Below are 23,881 nucleotides of genomic sequence, written 5' to 3'. Positions count from 1 at the left end.
TTCGATCGTTCCTGTGGTTCCTCCATTGACTAAGCGTGGCACGAATAAGATCGCTCCAATCGGGTTCCACTAGTTAAGACTGCGCGGACCACGTGTACGCAATCCGCTCGGCGTACTCACATCACACGTGGTTAGTGCGAGGCTTGTTTCCTCGCTCCCAAGGCAGTGCGGGTACTTACATACAAGCGAGAAAGTAGTCCCGAAACCCTACTCCGCGTGTGTCCGGGGGGGACGTATAAGTCTCGGTTCCGCCAAGGCCCAGTAAAGACAAGGGGATTAATCCCCCCTTGATAAGGGGAGAAGGCCGGCGAGGAGAACTGTAACAATATTAATTGAAAGTCTCATTAGGCCTGTGAACTCTCTGGCAGAATTTGTAACATTGAGCAACCACATAAATTTTTTTCAGTACGAAATGCTTTTCTAAAGCAGCGAGAGCAGAATCAAAAGCACTGCCCGTGTCTGATGGAGCATAGAAAAGCCGTTGCCCCACCGTCCCAAAACATTGTAACAGAACAGCACGCTTTTGTCTTTCTGGCCAGGCCTCGATCACCAGTGGCATCGATAACAAGTATAAGTAGTTCTCAAACATTTTCATCCATGTAGGAATGGAATAGCAGGTTCTTCCACGCAGGGTGGAAACGGAACAGGTAAGGGCCCCAGGCGTACAATAAACAGGCTTTACTCAATCACCGCCATATTCTCTCCCCTCAGTTACTTTCTCTGCCCCATTCACCAGTGCCCTCTCATGTTCAAGATCACATGAGGATTTATATCATTAATATACCATAATAACAGAACACAACAGATTTCCTTCACTCGGGTCTGACTTGCAAGAACAGATGGCAAGTTGTTCCATGGGTGGGATGAATGTTAGGATAACTGAAGAGTGAAGATGGGATGAGATAAATCTGTGCATAAGATAGAGACCATGTTTCTGTGGAAGAATTCGCAGGCTAAGTTAACATCAGGGGTATTAGATATAGGAGACCAGTCCTAAAGTGAGATGGCTGCTTGCAGTCCCTGTCAGTCTTACTGAGTGAAATGCCAGACTCGCTGGTGCTGAGGCGACTCTCTTAGAAAAGCCAGAGAGAAGTCGTCTCTCTCCAGCACATGATCAGATGATTGGAGGAAGTACAGTAAACATTTGTGGGGAAGTTTGTTATCCCCCAAGTCCAAAAGGGAGGATTTGTCATTGGGAGAAATTCAGGTTGTAAAGTTCACAGGTTGAGTCAGTCCCATGGAATCACAGAAAGGTTACTTAGCTGAAGTGCCATAGCTGCATGGTGTGAGAGAAGAAAATAATAGAGGCAAAAGTGAGAGAATAGGGAGGCAAAGGAGTTGCACTGAGTAATAAGCTTATATTTTGGGAAAGGTCACAAAGCGTGGGATACTTGAAACCATGTGTGCCAAAGAGTGGCTAGAGTGGGACAAAGTACCAATAAGGAAGGTTGGGAGCGACCAGATATGAAGCATGGTGGAGTACTGTGAGACCACTAACCTGCCACAGTGGAAGAGAAGCACACCTTGCAGCTCAGCCTCTTGCCTAGATACAACAAAATTCCTCAGAGCTTTAGGCTCAACAACCCTCATAGATGCAATATGAGATGACAAAGCATCAGCCCATAAAGCAGATACAAACTCCATGGCAACATGAATGAATGCTTTGTACAAGGTTAAGTGCTGAGTACATTCATTGAACGACTTGGTTCTATGGAGTATAACAAGGTGACATCCAACCACGGAAGCCTGCGGTTGCCTTACGACAGCCCTCCGCAGATTGATGGACCAATTACTGTCAAGGATTGCACCCTGAGTAAAGGTTGACCACAGAAATAGATTGGAGGGTTTTGAGTATGTTGTAAACTGATGTAATGATGAGCCAATTAATTATTTTTCAACTTTCTATATCATGCTTATAGCTCAATTATACAGCTAAACTTCACCTGCACTTTTTAAATCCACACAATCAGTCATTCCAAGGCCATTGGAAGGTAAGCGACTGACTAACCAATTTACCACATGTATTGCTAATTCATTTGACCGACTAGAACTTATTTGTATCCATAATGTATCTTACAGATTCTGCATCTCAGACATCTCCACGTCATTGTTCATCGTTCAGCGAGCTGGGACCTTCAGATGTGATCAGGGGCACAAATCTGGAGGTGTGACTATGTATCCATTTTAGGGTTGCCCAGTTGAAATGTTGGGCAGGTAATTGACAGGTCAGCAAGTAAAACTAAATATCTACGATCACAAAGTGATCACCAAGGGTAAGCCTCCCCCGGTCCCTGCAATCTAATGATGACCATATTTTTTCAGGGCATCCATACGACTTTGACCTACAAAATTTATGGATAAAGTATAAATTAAGAAAACTAGCAACGGTACCCGCCCTATGGGCGGGGCTTCAATTGGGAGGCCCAAATGAAAAGGCCAAATATCAGAAATTGAAGGCTTTTTTATTTTAAACGATTCATATAAACATCCGTTGAATCATATCACATGCAAATCATCAAAATCTAAACAGTACATGGCGCCCATTTTGAAAAAAGATTGAATTCTGCAAAACAGAAGCGGCCGCTGCACGTCTTTCTCAGTCGCACGTTTATGTGTGAAGAGTGCGCGCCGAATCTGTAACACGGAAGCGGCCGCTGCACCTGTTTTTCTGTCGCTTTGCACAAGCTGCCATGTTACTTTGGAGCCACACGTTTATATAGGAAGAGTTCGTCAGGAACTCTCTCGTCAGGATGGTACATCGTCAGGATGTACCTGAACGGCAGGAACGGAAACCTCTCCTCAGTGAAAGACACATGAAAGCCCGCTTGGAGTTTGCAAAAAAGCACCTAAAGGACTCTCAGACTGTGAGAAACAAGATTCTGTGGTCTGATGAAACCAAGATTGAACTGTTTGGCTTCCGTCTGGCCACTCTGCCATAAAGCCCAGATCGGTGGCGTGTTGCAGTGATGGTTGTCCTTCTGGAAGTTTCTCCCATCTCCACACAGGATCTCTGGAGCTCAGCCAGAGTGACCATCGGGTTCTTGGTCACCTCTCTTACCAAGTCCCTTCTCCCCTGATTGCTCAGTTTGGCCGGGCGGCCAGCTCCAGGAAGAGTCCTGGTTGTTCCAAACTTCTTCCATGTAAGAATTATGGAGACCACTGTGCTCTTGGGAACCTTCAATGCAGCAGATTTTTTTTTTGTAGGCTTCCCCAGATCTGTGCCTCGACACAATCCTGTCTCTGAGCTCTGCAGGCAGTTCCTTCGACCTCATGGCTTGGTTTTTGCTCTGATATGCATTGTCAGCTGTGATACCTTATATAGACAGGTGTGTGCCTTTCCAAATCATGTCCAATCAATTGAATTTACCACAGGTGGACTCCAATCAAGGTGTAGAAACATCTCAAATATGATCAAGAGAAATGGGAGGCACCTGAGCTAAATTTCAAGTGTCATAGCAAAGGGTCTGAATACTTATGTCAATGTGATATTTCAGTTTTTTCTTTTTAAAAAATTTGCAAAACTTTCTAAAATCCTGTTTTCTCTTTGTCATTATGGGGTATTGGGTGTAGATTTATGAGGAAAAAATGAATTTAAAACGATTTCAGCAAAAGGCTGCAACATAACAAAATGTGAAAAACGTGAAGGGGTCTGAATACTTTCTGAATGCACTGTATTCTGATCATCTTTCGCAATTCATCATTTGTCTTCCTCTCTCTCAACGATACTCCACACATCCACTGAACCATTCGCATTTCCACCCTTTCCAGCCTTCGTTGGTGCTCTACGTTCATTACCCCACCGTTCGATCATATCGTTCATTACCCCACCCTTCCAGCCTTCGATCATAACATTACCCATTTTATGGATATATTATCTCTAATGTATCCATAATACTCAACATCATGAAAATCAAAGGAAAATTATTCAAGTTATGATCAAAAATGTGTTTTTTGTTAATTAGGTCACAATCCAAAAAGGTAAAAAGGTAGGTCAAGGACACAAATCAATTATTATCAGGTGCACAACTTCAGTGCAGGTAAACTATTATGATGTAAGAACATCTTGGAAGGTCAAGCGGTCTTTGAGATTCTGCATTGACAGAATTAAGCGATAACAAATACGTGTTTTTTTTCAGACCGCCATTTGATCTTGACCTTTAACTTTAACCTTGACCTTTAATTTGGAGGGATATGATGTAAATTGAGCATATATGCACCTTACTCTAGAGTCTAGGCTAACTAGAGAGGGCATCTTCATTTTGATTGGACAAGCCTTAGTTGAGTTATAATGAAAAGTGTTAAATTGTCTATAATTAGGTCATGACCTTAATAATTAGGTCAAGGTCAAACATCAAGTCCACCCGACATACTTTGTATTCTCATTATTTCCCAGCTGGCTCTGAGATACAGCTCGGACATTGACAGGAAAAAAAACTTTAATGATGGTTTAGTAGTTCTAGGCCTCCAGGGAGACTAATAAACCTTGGAGTGCCATTAAAGATTTGGGGTGTCATACTAATTGATTGATTGTCATAAAGTCAAATGATTGTCGGAATAATTGTAGAAACAAACCCTACAACAGGTATAATAAGCCTGTCTCTATAGTCTATCCTATAGGGGGGGCTTAATAATACAATAACATCTGAGTTTGACAAACTAAACAAGTAATCTGCGGACTTTCTCACCGTCTCATTGGATAAAGTAGCATCTGCATGAGTAAGAAAGTGAATCAAATATTTTCTCCCAACTGAGCAAATGATTATCTGCTGTGGTATTGCAGGTTCGATTCTTACTCTACAATATGACTGGCCTTTGTGGTCAGCTCCTAGCACTAAATGTCTCGTCCGAAGACCTCATCAAATTCGGCCTGAACAAAAGCAGCCTTGTAACTTTCATTGTGCATGGATACAGGCCCACCGGATCAAAGTCAGTGTGGTTGGATGATCTTGTGGAGCAGATAATGAAGGTAAGGAAGAGCACTGGAAACATAAAACAATTGCATGGTGCTTTTAAAAACATTCACTCTCATTACCTCCGCCAACAAAGGTGTATGGAGGTTATTTTTTCGCCCCTGTCTGTCTGTCCATTTGTCCGTTTGTGAACAAGATATCTCAAAACGTTGTGGACAGATTCGGACCAAATTTGGCAGAGATGTAGCATGCGTGACAAGGACGAAATTATTAGATTTTGGTGAAGATCTGAATATGGATTCGGATATGAGTGTTATTTAATTTTTTTAAGTGATTCTTCACCATTGGGAGATCGGGTGAAAAGCGACATATAACATGATGTTTAAAAAAAGTTATGGACGAGTTATGAATAAACTTGGTGTATGAGTTGGGTCGGTGACAAGAACAAGCTGATTATATTTTGGTTCAGGTCCGAATCCAGATCCGGCCTTTCAGTGGGATACAAAACGTAAACTGTTCACCAGGCGGAGGTTTGCACTCCACCGAGTGCTGTTCCAGTTTCTAGATGTATTGGTAGGAATGGAGTTTCACTTGCACTTTCACCTTAGGATACTGAAGCGCGGCGTTACGCGCGCTGCTTGTGAGCAAGGAGGAAGCGGACAAGCGGAAACATATAAACGTCTTTATTGTAAGAGCACACTGTAACACTGAACTGCTCCGGGCTGGTCGCCCGGTGTATATCATGAGGCCACGCCTACCCCTCGGGCGTGGCCACCGCCCACTTGGTGCGTGGAATGATGTCACCACGCCAGTGGGCTTTTGTGTCCGCCACACGCGCCCCCCCAGAATTCGCGCGCACCTGGAGGGCCAGTTTGCGGGGCAGACGAATGACCCGGCCGAAGCGCCCCCTGGCGATCGGCGGCGTCCGGGGTGCAGGGATGCCAGGTGGGATGCCCCTGGCTGCCCCTGGGATGGGTGCAGGACCGGGGGGCGGCGTGGCGGCGGGGCTGGGCGGTGCCGGGGGTCCGCCCGCAGGAGGGCGGCCCCGACGTGGGGGTCGGGCCACTGGCGGTGGATGGTCCACATCGAGGTGGGCCGGCTTGAGGCGGTCTACCGAAACGCGGTCAGGAGTACCGCCGATGTCCAGGGTGAAGTGCTTCGCCCCGGTCTCCAGCACGCGGAAAGGCCCGTCGTACGGGGGCCGCAGTGGTGTCCGATGGGCATCGTGGCGGACGAAGACGTACTCCACCGTGCGAAGCTCCGGGGCGACGTGCGTCGGTGGGTGCCCGTGGCATGCCGTTGGCACCGGGGCGAACCTCTGGGCGGTCTCTTGCAGAGCGGAGCGCTGCTGTGTGTGCTGTGCGTGCGCTGTGCGACCATGGTGCCGTGGAGTCGGGGAGGAACTCGCCCGGCACCCGCAGCGGTTGCCCGAAGACCAACTCCGCCGCGGATGCGCGCAGGTCCTCCTTGGGCGCCGTCCGGAGGCCCAGCAGGACCCAGGGGAGCCTGTCGACCCAGCCGCCGTCGCGGAGGGTGGCCCGGAGCGCGGCCTTCAATGAGCGGTGAAATCGCTCACACAGGCCGTTAGCCTGGGGGTGGTAGGCCGTGGTTCGGTGCAGCCGGACCCCGAGCCCCTGCGCAACCGCCCCCCAGAGCTCCGAGGTGAACTGGGGGCCGCGGTCGGATGAGATCACGTCGGGGTCACCAGTGAAGCGCGGCGTTACGCGCGCTGCTTGTGAGCAAGGAGGAAGCGGACAAGCGGTAACATATAAACGTCTTTATTGTAAGAGCACACTGTAACACTGAACTGCTCCGGGCTGGTCGCCCGGTGTATATCATGAGGCCACGCCTACCCCTCGGGCGTGGCCACCGCCCACTTGGTGCGTGGAATGATGTCACCACGCCAGTGGGCTTTTGTGTCCGCCACAATACCACCATTGTGTAATCCTTTACTGGTTTAACCGATGTGTTATAAGAGTGAAAAAGAGACTGAGGATGATGTCTGTATGAAACAGGTGGAACCAGAGGCAAAAGTAGTCGTGGTTGACTGGAATCGAGGAGCAGCAACTTTAAACTATTACACAGCTGCTTCTAATACAAAGGAAACTGCTGAAATACTTGCGAAGTTAATGCTTCAACTTCGGGTATGTCTGCTAAGTCGTGAATTTGATTGTCATACTTGTGGAGAAGCATTACCCTGACATTGTTTTGTCATGACGGTTCTAACATGCAATATGTGTGCAGGATTTTGGTGTGCTCCCTAAAAACATGCACGTTATTGGTGCCAGTCTGGGGGCACACGTTGCTGGCATGGCTGGAAGGTCTCTCAATGGCACGCTGGGTCGTATATCCGGTACGTAGTTAAACAAGAGGAAAAAGACATAAAATGTCATAACCCCCATGGTTTTAGTAATTTTGTTGTACGGAGTTACAGGCTGCCAATCGGCCATCTTGGATCTGTCCTCGAAAAGAAATGTCGTGCATATGTAAGCCATCGTTCATTATCTGTATGGAAAGTTTGAACAAGATCAGTAAAGGCATGTACAATAAATGGTTGAGGAGGTGTTCAATATCAGGGTTTTTTTTACAACTAAAATGGCCGAGAGTCGGCCATCTTTGATCGCATTGCGAAACAAAATGATGTGCATATGTACACCATCATGTGTTGTCTTTGTGCCAAATATAAACAAAATTGGTCCATACATCTCCTCTCCGGGATATGGTTGTGGACGCATGGACAGACGGACGAGACCCAATCCATAAGCCCCTGTTTCGGACCATATCCAATGGCAAGCCCATGGCATGGAGACAGCCATATAGTCCGGCAGCTAAGCTAAATATAGCATAACAATTGTGCATTTTGTGAGGAAAGCACCAAATTTGGCACACTAGTAGACTATCATATTACGAAAAGATCTGGATATTGGGCCATCTCAGATTCAGAGATTTGATTTTTGCAAGATTTGCAGATTTTGCAGATTTGCAAGCTGAGATTGCAACGCCAGGAACGGCCGACTCCTTCCTGCGAGCTGCCCACATCACCCGCACAAGAAGAGCTCATCAAATCACTGCAGCGGCACTGCACATCCTGCAACACCGTGCGTACGAACGCCACTGTATGACATATGCTGATGATGCAGAAGACCTGCCTGAGTTCGAAGACTGGTGTCACCAGAGAGGAGAAGACATTCCCAACTTTCAGTACTGGGCAACTGTGCTGGAACTAGAGATGTTGGTACTGGTCTACGTGCGTTCTCTGCGGCAGGCTTCATTCACGATGTACCTTGATGCCCTGACGGAACTGGTCCCATGGTTCCATGCCTTAGACCACACACACTATGCCAGGTGCGTCCCTGTTCACCTGAGGGACATGGTTGCACTCCCAATGAAGCACCCAGATGTAGCCAGAGAATTCAGGGCTGGCAACTTCACTGTACAGAAGACGAAGAAGGTGTTCTCTTCGATCCCAATCGAATCGAAATCTTGCAAAAATCAAATCTCTGAATCTGAGATGGCCCAATATTAGGTCACAGCCTTCGTTGGTGCTCGTTGGTATATATATATATATATATATATATATATATATATATATATATATATATACAGTATATATATTAGCTGTAGGTGATCCGTCTATGCGAGGGTGTGGCTACACCCGGTCTGGGAGGGGCTACAAAAACATATCCACCATTTTCTTTCCTCGCATAGCCTTGAGGCCTGTTTTCTTAGGCCTGTGGTGTCTTGCTCTCTCTCACAGTTTTATTTCAACTACAATTCGATATCTCATTTCATTTTGCACATTCGATAACATGGTTTTAGACTCGGTTGAAAAAAGCGGGAGTAAAATCCAATGAAAGTTTTCGTTTATAGAACGAAATGCATTTTCAAAGGTCTATAACATAAGCCTTTATCTCGACTGTAATTCACGATCTGTTTTCATTTTTATCGATGGTTTTTGTCTCGGTTTCAGCAATAATTGAGAAAATTCACGCACGTAATTGCCGAGATATGTTAATTACAACAACAATAACAACATTTTGATTACAACAACCCACTCACCAGGTAATGTCTGTTTCGTTCGGAGCGATTATACACCGCCCAAGGAAGATTTTTTTCTCAAGGAAATAAAATCGAGAAATCCTTCATTTTTTTTTGGGGTTTTCGCAGAGTTTTTAAGGCTGAATTAATCGTGTACACATCCAGGATTAATAAAGAAACTCCATTTCACGTTTTTCCATTGCGTTTTTTTTGGTGCGATTTGCTCTCGACGTCAGAATTTGCTCAATATGCGCTCCATATGCGTCCTGTGCATCCGAGCTGTCTTTAACTCAAGGTTGCGTAATGTGGGTGGTCATTCCTGCATCTTTATGTAAGCGCTGTCTCAATGAGTTGCATGAGGGTTATTTGTCACTGCCATTTTAAAAATGAATAAAATAATAAGGGAACAGAACGAGACACCAATGAACGTCGTGATCCTCTTCCACTCCCCCGTGTGTGACCCCACCCCCCCTCACCCCCCCCCCGTGTGTGACCCCCCCGACGTTGCAACATGACAATGACCCGAAACATCTATCTATAATTCCAGTAATCTCTGTGTGTCTGTGTGTCTGTGTGTCTGTGTGTCTGTGTGTCTGTGTGTCTGTGACCGCTGTTTCTCGACAACCACGGGTCCGATATACTTTTAACTTGCCAGGTATATTGCTGGGGACCCGAGGATGTGCCTTTTCAAGGTTTCATATTAATCGGACAATTACTTACCGAGCTATGTCCAAAAAACGATTCAACCAATCAGAGAGCAGCGAGCTATCACGTGTGCCGAACGTGGCGATCAGACTCTGCCTCGGACGGCACATTTGACAGCGTATTCATTTATTTCACGTTGGAAAACTATGTTGCCGTTAAACTATGTTTTAAAACGAATTCAAACTGCGATTAAATTAAAACGATTCATCGTAACTGCGATTTGCGAACTTCCGGACAGTGAAGACTGTCCGGCAGCACGCTTTCCGGCAGCCAATCACAGAACGCTTTGTTGCGTAGGCGTGGCCGATGTGAGACGAGCGGAGCTGAGCGCGTTACGAGCTGACCGCCATTACGGTACGTAATTCGATTTCTTATGCGCATTATTTCTCCCAATTCAGTCAGAGCGAAGGGCGGAAGCGAAGAGCGTTGTTTTTTTTGTTTACGGGCGTACGGGCGGGGTAGAGCGTACGGGTAGCGTTTTTTTTTTTTTTTGGCAAGGAACGGGCACCCACGTACGGGCAATGCCCTAGTATTTAAAATTCGCCATACACATCCATGCGGGAATCCCACGGGCATGGATGTGTGTGACATTTCGACATATTGAGTTACATGCTGCGCCTGCACATTCAGTTACATAAGATGGTTACTGGCAATTGATCACATCCACAAATGATGTAATCCACACAATTTATGTACTTTACATAACGTTAATAGGAATACATGCCCGTGTAGATGGGAAATACAGTTTGTTTGAAATAAATCACAAATATCAGAAGAAAGTTTTTTAAACCATTTTATATAACTGAATGTGCAGGTGCAGCATCGAACTCAATATGTCGAAATGTCACACACATCCATGCCCGTGGGATTCCCACGGGTGACCCCGCTAGTACCAGTAAATCCACCAAGGAATAGCTGAAAAGAAAGAAATGGAGGGTTCTGGAATAGCCAAGTCAAAGCCCGGATCTAAATCCCATCGAGATGTTGTGGGGGGATTTGAAACGAGCTGTGCATGCAAGAAACCCCTCAAACATCGCACAGCTGAAAGAATTCTGCATGGAGGAGTCGGCAAAAATTTCTCCCAGTCGATGTCAGAGACTGGTAGACAGTTATAAGAAACGCCTACTTGAGGTTGTTTCTGCCAAAGGGGGCAATACCACCTATTAGAGCCAAGGGTGTACTTACTTTTTCCACATGCGACATTTGCATTTATGTTTATTTATTTTATACAATGGACTACAAAATGTAAATGTTTCATTGTAGCGGTTACCGCTGGATGTACATAATCGCCTTGCACCGGCCAGAACACGGCCAGACGCGCCTCTCCCGGGCATGCCCGGACTCACTGTTCCCGGGCACGCCCGAACCTCCCGGGCACGCCCGGTCTCGTCTTTCCCGGGCATGCCCGCTCTCGCCTTTCCAGGGCTCGCCCAGAGCGTCCGGGCATGCCCGCTATCGCCTTTCCAGGGCTCGCCCAGAGCGTCCGGGCATGCCCGCTATCGCCTTTCCAGGGCTCGCCCAGAGCGTCCGGGCATGCCCGCTATCGCCTTTCCAGGGCTCGCCCAGAGCGTCCGGGCATGCCCGCTATCGCCTTTCCAGTGCTCGCCCAGAGCGCCCGGGCACGCCCAGCCTCGACTTGCCAGGCCGCAGCCAAACACGCCCGGGCAGGTCCAGACTCGCCTTTCCAAGGCTCGCCCTTGATACCCGGGCATGCCCGGTATAGCTTTTGCCGGGCAAACTTCCCGACATAAATGTGTATATATATTGTTGCCCGAAAAACGGGCTTGTCAGAATACCTGAGCTGTTTTGTTTCAATAAAGCAACTCGGACGAATTCCGTCTTTGGTCGCGTCAATTCTTTCGACTCGCGTTGGAGCGCAGTTCCTTCATTGGTGACCTACCGACATGGATACGGCAGTGACGCTTAAACTGCCTACCTTCTGGGAGGCTCACGCGGCTGTTTGGTTCGCCCAGGCGGACTCCCAGTTCGCCCTGCGAGGCATCACCGCGGACAACACCCGCTTCCACCATGTTGTGGCGGCGCTCGGTCCCGCCACCGCGGCCCGCGCCTTGAGCCTCCTCCAGCACCCGCCGGCTGCTGACAAATACGACGCGCTGAAGACACTCCTCCTCGGCACTTTCGCCCTCTCACCGGCAGCACGCGCACGGCGCCTGCTTGACCTGCCCGAGCTCGGCGACACGCGCCCGTCCGAGCGCATGGACTATATGCTCTCGTTGCTCGGCGAGCACTCTCCGGCATTCCTGTTCCGGGAGCTGTTCCTCCGTCAGCTGCCTAACCCGGTACGCCTCGCCCTGGCTGGCACGTTGATCACGGATTCCCGCGCCCTCGCCAGGGAAGCCGATAAGATCTCCTCGGCGGGCCAGCACATCGGCGCGGTTACCTGGAGCCCGCCGCCGTCCGAGGCGACGCCCACGACGCCCGAGCGCCCTGCGCGGTTGGCGGCCGAACTGCCAGTGCAACTGGCGGCCGCCACGCGGCACCGCCCGCTTCCGACACGACGGCCGGGGCCTCCACCTGACCGGGCGTGGTGTTATTACCACGCCAGGTTCGGACACAAGGCTCGGACGTGCCGGCCCCCGTGCACTTTCGGCAGGTCGGGAAACGGCCGGGCCGGCGTTCATTCCCAGCCATGAGCGCCGGCCACTCGGGCAACTTGCTGTTTATTCGGGACAAAGCGTCTGGACGGCGTTTCCTGTGCGACACCGGCGCCCAACTGAGCGTCATACCTGCCTCCGAGCAGGACAGGCTGGACGCAGTTTGCGGCCCCTCTTTGGTCGCTGCTAATGGCTCGGCCATAAGCACTTTCGGCCCACGCGTCGTCACCCTCTGCTTCGGCAGCCAGCGCTTTCAATGGACTTTTGTTACCGCCAGCGTCCCCGTGGCTTTGCTGGGCGCCGACTTCCTCTGCGCGCACGGGCTGCTGGTCGACGTCAAACGACGTCGCCTTGTCCACGCCGAGACCTTCAGCTCCCTGGCGTGCACAATGAGCAGCTCCGCGCCGACCGAACTGGCGTGCGCCCTCCCGGCAACGAACGAGTTCGCTCGCCTGCTCGTGGAATTCCCGGCCCTCACGCGGCCGACGTTTTCGGCCGTCGCGGTGCGGCACGGGATCGAGCACCACATACCCACTACGGGCCTGCCGGTCTACGCCAGGGCCCGCCGCCTCGACCCAGCCAAGCTCGCCGTGGCAAAGGCCGAATTCGACGCGTTGGAGCACCTCGGCATCGTGCGGCGCTCCGATAGCGCGTGGGCCTCGCCACTGCACATCGTGCCAAAGCCGGGGGGTGGATGGCGCCCGTGTGGCGACTACCGCCATCTCAATGACGCTACCACCCCCGACAGGTACCCGATCCCGCATATTCAGGACTTTTCCGCCCGTTTGGCGGGACGGGTCATCTTTTCGAAAATTGACCTGATACGGGGCTACCACCAGGTACCTGTCCGGGCGGCCGACGTCCCGAAGACGGCCGTCATCACGCCGTTCGGCCTGTTCGAATTTTTGCGGATGCCGTTTGGCCTCAAGAACGCGGCCCAGGCGTTCCAGCGCTTGATGGACGGCGTGCTGCGCGATCTGCCGTTTCTTTTCGTCTATCTGGACGACATCCTCGTCGCCAGCACGTCCCGCGCCGAGCACCTCCTCCACCTCCGAACACTGTTCGGTCGCCTCAGCGAGCACGGCTTAATTGTCAACCCGGTCAAATGCCACTTCGGCGCGACGACCGTTGACTTTTTGGGCCACCGCATCACCAAGACCGGGGCCGTGCCGCTGCCGACCAAGGTCGAGGCCATCACCACGTTCTCGCGTCCCCGTTCCATCAAGGCCCTCCAAGAGTTCCTCGGCATGGTGAATTTTTATCACCGATTCGTGCCCCGCGCTGCTCAGCTCATGCGGCCCCTTTACGAGGCCCTCCGGGGCAAGCCGGCCAAGCATGACATTGTTTGGTCCGCGGCCATGGACGCGGCCTTCGCCAGTGCCAAACGGGCCCTCGCCGACGCAACGCTGCTGGCTCACCCGGTGCTCAACGCGCCCATCGCCCTCACTACGGACGCCTCCATCTACGCGGTGGGCGCCGTCCATGAGCAATGGGTGGACGGGGTTTGGCAGCCACTCGCTTGTTTCAGCCGGCAACTCCGGCCGAACGAGTTAAACTACAGCACGTTCGACCGCGAGCTGCTCGGGCTATTCCTGGCCGTTCGCCATTTCCGACACCTCCTGGAGGGCCGCCCGTTCACGGCTTTCGTCGACCACAAGCCGTTGGTCTACGCAATGGCTAAGGTCACGGAGCCGTGGTCGGCCCACCAGCAGCGCCACCTCTCCGCCGTGTCGGAGTTCACCACGGACATCCAGCACGTCGCCGGCAAAGACAACGCCGTGGCCGACTGCCTTTCGCGGGCCAGCGCGAACGCGGTCCACCTCGGCGTGGACTTCACGCTCATGGCGGCCGACCAGACCACCGACGCCTCGGTGCAGGCACTCCGCGTGGCGGACACGGGCCTCCGCCTGGCCGACATCCCCTTCGCGGGCACCGTCCTGCTCTGCGACGTCTCCCAGGGCCAGCCTCGCCCCATCGTGCCCGTTTCCTGGCAGCGCCGCATCTTCGCCTCCATCCACGGCCTTTCTCACCCGGGCCGGAAAGCTTCTCAGAAGCTGGTGTCGGCGCGTTTCGTCTGGCACGGCCTTCGACGAAACATCCGCGACTGGGCCAATGCCTGCACGGCCTGCCAGCGAGCCAAGGTCCACCGCCACACCCAGGCCCCGCTGGCACCTTTCGCCGTGCCTGAACGGCGTTTCGACCACGTCCACGTGGACCTGGTGGGTCCCCTGCCCCCCTCGCGGGGGTTCACCCACCTGCTCACCATGGTGGACAGGACCACCAGGTGGCCAGAGGCCGTGCCCCTCACCTCCACCACCACCGCCGACGTGGCGCAGGCGTTCATCGCCACCTGGGTCGCGCGCTTCGGCGCACCAGCGGACATCTCGTCCGACCGCGGCCCACAGTTCACGTCTGAGCTTTGGGGCGCGGTCGCCCGTTCGTTGGGGGTCACGCTGCACCGCACCACGGCCTACCACCCCCAAGCCAATGGGTTGTGCGAGCGGTTTCACCGCTCCATGAAGGCCGCACTCATGGCCGGCCTTCAGGACGACGGTTGGGCCGACCGGCTGCCGTGGGTCCTTTTGGGCCTTCGCACGGCCCCCAAGGAAGACCTCCAGGCGTCCGCCGCCGAGCTCGTCTACGGCCAGCCACTCCGCGTCCCGGGCGAATTCGTGCCTGACGCTACCAGTCCCTGGTCCGCCGCTCGCCAGCGCTCGGACCTCCAGGAGGCCGCCCGACGATTTGCCCCCGTGCCGACGTCCCGCCACGGTGGCCCCCAGTCCTACGTCCCCCCGGCGCTTCGCACAGCGGAGTACGTCTTTGTGCGTCATGATGCGCACCGGGGGCCACTCCGGCCGCCGTACGACGGGCCCTTCCGGGTCCTGCGACGGGGCGACAAGTCTTTCATCGTCGACTTCGGCGGCCGGCCGGACCGGATTTCTGTGGACCGCCTCAAACCGGCGCACATGGACGTCGACCAACCACCACGGTTGGCCCTTCCTCCGCGGCGAGGCCGCCCCCCGTCCACAGTTCCCCCCGCTCGACCACCCACCACCACGTCAGACCCCTCCCCACGACCCTCCAGGGGTCGCTTCGGCCGGGTCATCCGGACCCCCCTTAAATTGACCCTGCCGGTGCAGGTCGATTCTGGAGGGGCGTGTGTAGCGGTTACCGCTGGATGTACATAATCGCCTTGCACCGGCCAGAACACGGCCAGACGCGCCTCTCCCGGGCATGCCCGGACTCACTGTTCCCGGGCACGCCCGAACCTCCCGGGCACGCCCGGTCTCGTCTTTCCCGGGCATGCCCGCTCTCGCCTTTCCAGGGCTCGCCCAGAGCGTCCGGGCATGCCCGCTATCGCCTTTCCAGGGCTCGCCCAGAGCGTCCGGGCATGCCCGCTATCGCCTTTCCAGGGCTCGCCCAGAGCGTCCGGGCATGCCCGCTATCGCCTTTCCAGGGCTCGCCCAGAGCGTCCGGGCATGCCCGCTATCGCCTTTCCAGTGCTCGCCCAGAGCGCCCGGGCACGCCCAGCCTCGACTTGCCAGGCCGCAGCCAAACACGCCCGGGCAGGTCCAGACTCGCCTTTCCAAGGCTCGCCCTTGATACCCGGGCATGCCCGGTATAGCTTTTGCCGGGCAAACTTCCCGACATAAATGTGTATATATATTGTTGCCCGAAAAACGGGCTTGTCAGAATACCTGAGCTGTTTTGTTTCAATAAAGCAACTCGGACGAATTCCGTCTTTGGTCGCGTCAATTCTTTCGACTCGCGTTGGAGCGCAGTTCCTTCATCATGATATTTGTTATATTATATCACCTATCTATCAATATTGTTGAAATGAAGATCAAATAGCTGTATGTTGAAATATGTTGAAAAAGTCAAAACTTTACATGGGGTGTACTTACTTTTTCACGTGACTGTATATGTGTGTGTGTGTGTGTGTGTGTGTGTGTGTGTGTGTGTGTGTGTGTGTGTGTGTGTGTGTGTGTGTGTGTGTGTGTGTGTGTGTGTGTGTGTCTGTGAATAAGAGAGAGACAGCATTGTGAGGAACATAAATGAAAAAACGAGGTGTGTGTGTGTGATGGGGGCGGGGAAGGGAAGGATTTGAGCTCTTGAAGTCACATTTTACATGAGATGTGATGACACATTTCAAACTTTATTTCCCATGTGCACGCACATGCATTCACATGTTATCAAAAGTAAATACATTGTGTAGATTACATCATTTGTGCATCTGATAAATTATTGCCAGTTACCATTTTGTAAAACTGAATGTGCAGCAACTAAATGAAGATGTCCAAATGTCACATCGTCCATGCGCGTGGGATTCCCACGGGTGACCCCTCTAGTATGTGTATATATATATATTGTTGTGGATATGAGGATTGTGTTTTTTTTTTAGTATGTTTTTTATTGTATAGTACATTGTAAAAATATCGCCCTCCTGCCTCCAGTTGTGTATAAAGGTCAAAGGTCGTTCCGTAGTTATGTCATAAGCACTCACGTTAGCCAATCATAGATTTCCCCCTTGTTGACAGTTATTTCCTTATTCTGTGTATTAGGCCAAGGATTTGTCTTCCATTAATTTGACACTACATTGCACTGCATTAAATAAAGTAGATCCCTCCGACATGGCATCTTCCAAGTGCCAGGTTTAGCCACTTTGCTGCATTTCATCTGCCGTCCACTTTGCTGCATTTAATCTGCCGTCCACTTTGCTGCAATTGCCAACTGCATTTTGGGCGGTTTTCTTCATTCGCCATTGCTGCCCTTTGGCTGGGGCTAGCTCGAATCGCCCCAAAACCACCATTGGCCACGAGGTAAGGTCAGGGAAGAAGGGCGTGTCTCCACCTCGTCATAGAGGGGAGGAGTGAACCAGCCCTTGCCGACCAACCCAGAACGAGGGGTTGGCTTGTGAGAGACGGAGAGAGAACGTTTGGGGGAGGTTCGCAAAAGGGTCAAGGGTGGGGCTTATATAACCCGAGGAAGACGCCCCCAGAGAGAGTGGAGGAGGGAGGAGATAAGAACACAGACAAGCCTGAAGAGAGTCCTGGAGTTTGTGAGAGAGGGAGAGAGAACCCGTCACGCCAGACCCCCCACCAGCAGCGTTGGCTCCACCAAGCAGCTCCGACCCGTTACCCCGCGCACACGACAGGATCGGTGGCATCGGCGGCCGTCGAGGTCCAGCCCGACGTCCCGTGCGGGATCAAGCTCCAGCCAGCTCCGTGCCTTCCTCCCCCTCCAGCCACCCACCTCCTTCCAGCCAATCCACTCTGCAATTCCCCGTGTGAGTCCGTCTTTGTTTGTTCTGTCCTGGGTTAAGTTAAGCCTGTTTAGATAAGCTAGTATTTTCACTGTGTCTTTCTGGTCCGTCCCTCTTTCTGCTTTATTTTATTATCCTTCCTTCTCCTTGGTTTCTTTGATTGTGTAAATAGTAGGAATAAATTTAGTAGCATTTCAAACCTTTTTGTCTCCTTCTTCTTCTTCTTTTTCTTCTTCACATCCGTGTCGCCTTTGTCTTTTCCCTATTGAATATCTGTGGCGCGATTTTGGCCAACGTTCAGGAATGGGGTTAGTCGGGGTAACTGTTCGGGCGCGGCGGCCATCCGCTCGGCAAATCCAGTAACATCTTATCCGCGTCTGTAACAATTGGTGCCAGGAGCGAGAACGGATCTGAAGCGCTTAGTGCGCTCAAATTACGAGTGGGCCGAAATTTGTTTTGTAAAATCTTAAATTGAACATCGTGCCATGGATAGTCAAGGCGATCGGATGCAGGTGGGTGAGCTAGAAGAGGGGTTAGGGGTAACCCAGGACCACAGGGAAGAAATGGAGGAGAGCAATGAGGAGGTGGTTGAGGGAGTATCAGGTGCACAAAATGGCGCCCTCGCGCACGTGGTATCAGACGCACAAAGTGGTAGCTCGCACGAGCGCGGGGTAGCCGCGCCCGCTGTGCAAATAGGGGGAATTGATGTGCGGGACCTCGTGGCGCAGATTAGTGCAGCCATACTAATGGCGAATATGGGGCTAGAAGCCAAAATTGAAGCAATAACGAACGAAATGAGGGCCGATAATGAGAGACTGGCGAGGGACAGAGTCGCATATGAAGTAAGGGAAGCGGAGAGGGACATAGACCGTGGGTTGGGCGAGCAGGTCCCAGGGGTGCACGAGGAGGTAACGCGGGTCGAGAAGCACTGGTTGGGCGAAGTGGAGGAAAGCGCGCGTACAATGACGGGTATAGAGATCGCGACCCGGGGTATGGGGCAGCCGGCGACCGCTGAGGTAGAAGAGGGAATTTTAATAAAGCCAGCGGTCGTCGAGGTGAATAAAGAAAAAGTGCTGGGAATTAAAATTGAAGAGACGACGGAGGTAGCCCGGGAATTGCAGGGAGAAATGGATTATGCACAAAGTCCGTGCTCACATCCTGATGCTGTGCTCATTAATCCTTATAAAGATTTGCAGGTGTTGGTGCAGGGAGGAAGAAGAACCCCGAAGGTGAGACGGGCTGCATGTGGTGCCGGGAGATTTTGTAGAAGGATGTTTGGCGACAAGAGAATTGTCGCGCGATTGGGGTCCATATGGCACCCGGGCGTTGGTGAAGGGTCCCGTGTGAGTGGAAATGGCGCACGTGTGAGGAAAAAGTGTGCGTCGCGAGTGGGTGTGTTATAAAGTGTGGGAGTGAGACCGAGTGCGAGCGAGAATGCACGTCGGGGTGTACGGAGTGTGACACGAGGAGTGAGTTGGTGGTGGAGCGGGTGCGAGGATGCACGTATGGGCTGAACGGTGAGGGTGTGCGAGAAAGCACACCTGAGTTGGTCATGGCGCGGGTGTGGGAGAGCCCATCTGAGCGCGTTAGTGGGTGGATGCAAGAGTGCACGCCCATGGTGAGTGGTACGGGGTACGTACCGAGGGGGGAGAGTGCGCAAGACGGTGCGTGAGGAGTGTTAAGGGAGTGTGCGAACGGCGAGTGTGCGCGAGAGGTGTGGTGTGTAACAGGGAGTGCGTTGGTGGAATGGACGGAGTGTGTGGAATGTACGGACGGCGTTGGAACGCCGGGTTTTGTGAGTGTCAAAAGGGTCGCGTGTGCGTGTGGGCATGCGAGTAAAGCATCGACGTTGAACGGGGCAGCGTTTAGGGTGACGGATAGCCGATGCGAGCACTCGGGGCGCGGTGCGCTTTGTTGGATGCCAGGCCCGGCGCGGATCGATGCTGCGTCGCTTCTCTTCGAAGCGTCGTTGCCGATTCGGGCTTGGCCCCGCCCTGCACGGTCGAGTCCGGGCCTTGTCGGGCGAGGCGACCGGTCCGGTTCAAGGGCGAGTGGGAGGAAGCGGAGCGGTGCCCCCTGGCGGGGGCGGGGTTCCGACCGGGGGAGATTGAGCCATCGGGCCCGGGACCGCAAGGTGCCGCGCCAAGATGGTGCGTGGAATCTCGGCCCGACCAAACCACCTCCCTTGAACCGAAAGCCAGACGGATTCAACCTGCAGGCGACCAAACCACCCGCGTTCATTGCTCGGCTTTGCGAAGCCGAGTTTAATGAAGTCATGACGCACTGAGGCTAGGATATAGCGGCCTGTGATGATGGTGATACTGATAGTGTTTTTGGATTCGAAATTTTGGAATAGAAAATTTTTGATTGGCTGGAATTTGATGTGCTAAATTGGTAGTGAGAGATACCCGATGTGCTGGGATGGCAACTCCGTCATCCCTCACAAGCGGGGGCAAAGGAGCACTAGGTTATGGGGTTGGCAGTGAAAACTAGCCCGGGAGGGTTAGGATATAGTGTGTAGGGATCTAGAAAAGATTGACCTTAGGTAACGTTAAGGTTAGGTAGTGACAATGATACCTGTAGTGGGGACGCAGGTAGATTAGTTTGGATGATAATGACGTGGTATGTGCTTAGTTTAAAGGGAAGACGGGGAGCACTAAGTTAGCAGGGCAACAGTTAGATGAGATGATGCCAAGTGTTTGAGGATCGAAAGTGTATTGAGCAGAGTATGAGTAACTGATTGTGATTGTGAGTTGTATTGTGATTGCACAGGTGTGCAACTGAACAGGTGGATGGAGCAGTGTATGAGGGAGTGATAGTGATGTGTATTGTGCTGACCAAATGGTCCAGGAAGGAAGGAGGGTGCAGGTGGCACCAGGTGTGATTGCACAGGTGTGCAACTACAGGTGAATGGAGAATGGTTGTGTGGAATATATGGAGTATGGAATATATGGAGTATTGGAATGGATGGTCGTGGAGTGAGTATGGTGGAAACTGTGGAGTGGATGGTGCGAAGGTGTGGATGGGGGAAAGGAGGATGGACCCCATCACGAATACCCGGGGAGGGTAGTGTAAGAGTTAGGTAGAGGGTACAGGTAAATTGTGGTTGGATATTGGCATCTGTGGTGCGTGGTGGAAGAATGATGGTTGAATGGTTGCATTAGTGTTGTGGAAATGGCTGGGCGTGTAGCCTGTTAGTGTGTGTAGTTGGTTGAGCACTCCACCACTGTGAGGATGTCGGCCAGGTGAGGCCGAAGGTGGGCTCTGGGAGCCGGTAGAGTTGTTGTGGATGGGGCCCGAGGATCCGGAGGACGGACCCGGGTAGCCCAGTGCCAGAGGGCACCGAGGGGTGACAGAGCCAGGAGGGGCCTTCCCCAATTAGATAGGTTAGGTGAGGAGCAGGTAAGCTCGGAGGCAACTACAGTGGTGGAGGTGTGCAGGTGGGTAGACCTGCTTGGAGAGCTGCACGACCCAGCCCGGAAATTGTGCAAGGGCACCGGGAGATGAATCGGGGGAGTGAGACCCCAAATTGAGAAGCACCACAGTTTGGTCAATGGGAATTGGTTTTTAGAACCCATAGTGTAAGTTGGCCAATGGATTGGCAGGGAAAGACCCCGGGTAGTGTAAAGTGTGTTCATGTCATTTAGAAGATAGTTAGGATTAAGAATCTCCTCGCATCATCTACATCCACTCACCTGGGATGACGTACCTCCACACCATGCCAGGTTGTTTTGTTATTTTTATGATGCAAATGTTTGGAATGTGAGACACATCATGACGTGGGTGTGACATTGTGCTGATGTTCCATCTCTCCCTCCTTATGAGGATTGATGATGAATTGGGTGATGGCAAATTTTGGTTAGAGGGATTGTGGAGACGAATTTGGTATAGGGGAAATATGGGGAAGACGTGACAGTAGTGTCGAATTTGTAAAGGTGTAGATTTTGTACATATGGGGTAAGGGCAAGGGTAGAGTAGGTGACAGGGGGGGTGACGTACGGTAGGGACGAGCTTTTCTCCGCTCCATCTCCATACGCACCTCGCCTTGCATTGCCTTGTTTGATGTGTACCCTTGAGACCTTACCCCTCGCTCATCTGTCTTTTCCCCCCTTGTCTCCCACATGAGGGCTGTGCGCCACTGGGCACCGAGGGGAGCGTGCGAGAGTCCGCCATTGGGCGCCCGAACCTCTCGCAACCACAGCTGTCTGCATCGATGCACCACATTATGGACCACATGTCTGTGGGTGAGCACCACTTATGGACCCCATGGGTTGGGGCATGGCCCCTCTGCTGGAACCGGCCATGAAGGCCCGAGATATTGCTGGCGGACCTTGGTCACAGGGCACCGATGCCCCACAGGTGAACCACACGTAGTCGGCCCTGTGGGCCATAAATAAATAAAAACGGACACGTTTGGTGCATTTTATTTTAGGACAAATAGGCCGCCAGCAAAGAAGATGACAACAACAGGAAAATAACATGGCCAGCAGAGGGAGCCAAAGAGGAAGAACCAGCACCATGGTTTGTTGTTTTTATTTTTTATGAACAGTGATGACTGTGCACCGATTGGTGCTTGAGGGTGCTTTGGTGCGTTTTTGGGTGCTTTCATGGTGCATCGATGCAGGGAAGACTGTCTCCCCCCCAAAAGAACAATCACAGGTCCTGGGTTAGTATTGTAAATAAAAGCAGAGTCATTGTAAATAATGCGCCCCCACCGTAAATGTATCGTTTGAAGACAATTCCGCAATTCGGTTAGCTGTGGGCGTGAGTCTGTTAGGTAGGGTGCAATGGAGCAGCGGGACATATTTATTTATGTTTTAAAACTGTCACACTCAGGGTCAGGTTAAATGTAGAGGGAACTACACCTACGTGCCACACTAAAAGTAAAGGTAAGAGGCCCGGGACGTGCCTAAGAGGAGGAGGGTGCAGTGTTGTGGATATGAGGATTGTGTTTTTTTTTAGTGTGTTTTTTATTGTATAGTACATTGTAAAAATATCGCCCTCCTGCCTCCAGTTGTGTATAAAGGTCAAAGGTCGTTCCGTAGTTATTTCATAAGCACTCACGTTAGCCAATCATAGATTTCCCCCTTGTTGACAGTTATTTCCTTATTCTGTGTATTAGGCTAAGGATTTGTCTTCCATTAATTTGACACTCCATTGCACTGCATTAAATAAAGTAGATCCCTCCGACATGGCATCTTCCAAGTGCCAGGTTTAGCCACTTTGCTGCATTTCATCTGCCGTCCACTTTGCTGCATTTCATCTGCCGTCCACTTTGCTGCAATTGCCAACTGCATTTTGGGCGGTTTTCTTCATTCGCCATTGCTGCCCTTTGGCTGGGGCTAGCTCGAATCGCCCCAAAACCACCATTGGCCACGAGGTAAGGTCGGGGAAGAAGGGCGTGTCTCCACCTCGTCATAGAGGGGAGGAGTGAACCAGCCCTTGCCGACCAACCCAGAACGAGGGGTTGGCTTGTGAGAGACGGAGAGAGAACGTTTGGGGGAGGTTCGCAAAAGGGTCAAGGGTGGGGCTTATATAACCCGAGGAAGACGCCCCCAGAGAGAGTGGAGGAGGGAGGAGATCAGAACACAGACAAGCCTGAAGAGAGTCCTGGAGTTTGTGAGAGAGGGAGAGAGAACCCGTCACGCCAGACCCCCCACCAGCAGCGTTGGCTCCACCAAGCAGCTCCGACCCGTTACCCCGCGCACACGACAGGATCGGTGGCATCGGCGGCCGTCGAGGTCCAGCCCGACGTCCCGTGCGGGATCAAGCTCCAGCCAGCTCCATGCCTTCCTCCCCCTCCAGCCACCCACCTCCTTCCAGCCAATCCACTCTGCAATTCCCCGTGTGAGTCCGTCTTTGTTTGTTCTGTCCTGGGTTAAGTTAAGCCTGTTTAGATAAGCTAGTATTTTCACTGTGTCTTTCTGGTCCGTCCCTCTTTCTGCTTTATTTTATTATCCTTCCTTCTCCTTGGTTTCTTTGATTGTGTAAATAGTAGGAATAAATTTAGTAGCATTTCAAACCTTTTTGTCTCCTTCTTCTTCTTCTTCTTCACATCCGTGTCGCCTTTGTCTTTTCCCTATTGAATATCTGTGGCGCGATTTTGGCCAACGTTCAGGAATCGGGTTAGTCGGGGTAACTGTTCGGGTGCGGCGGCCAGCCGCTCGGCCAATTAACATCCTAGCCGCGTCCGTAACGTCGGATTTTTTTTTTTTTTTTTTTTTTTTTTTTAGCTGAACAGTTTCCTTATAGTCTTATAAACAAGAATCATGCTATTAGAGGTCATAGAAGTACCCCTAATTATTGAAAAATTCAAATTTCAATTCAATTCAATATAATATTTTGCATGA

At 51.8% G+C, this 23,881-nt stretch overlaps 1 protein-coding gene across 4 annotated transcripts in view; it reads left to right on the top strand.

Annotated features, from left to right (window-relative positions):
* The window catches only part of LOC137431271 (lipase member H-like), a 133,655-nt gene that overhangs the window by 39,610 nt on the left and 70,164 nt on the right, over window positions 1–23,881 (top strand). For all 4 annotated transcript variants that reach the window (XM_068122424.2, XM_068122404.2, XM_068122431.2 and 1 more), the window contains exons 2-5: window positions 2,080–2,165; window positions 4,781–4,966; window positions 6,926–7,054; window positions 7,155–7,263. In XM_068122424.2, the coding sequence (XP_067978525.2) occupies window positions 2,080–2,165; window positions 4,781–4,966; window positions 6,926–7,054; window positions 7,155–7,263 (510 nt within the window). The remainder of the gene's footprint in view (window positions 1–2,079; window positions 2,166–4,780; window positions 4,967–6,925; window positions 7,055–7,154; window positions 7,264–23,881) is intronic.

Source organism: Myxine glutinosa, chromosome 1, assembly GCF_964187855.1.
Source record: "Myxine glutinosa chromosome 1, kmMyxGlut1.1, whole genome shotgun sequence".
Lineage (NCBI taxonomy): Eukaryota > Metazoa > Chordata > Myxini > Myxiniformes > Myxinidae > Myxine > Myxine glutinosa.
Note: the sequence above shows the minus strand (reverse complement) of the source record. Positions and strands in the feature narration are given on the sequence as shown.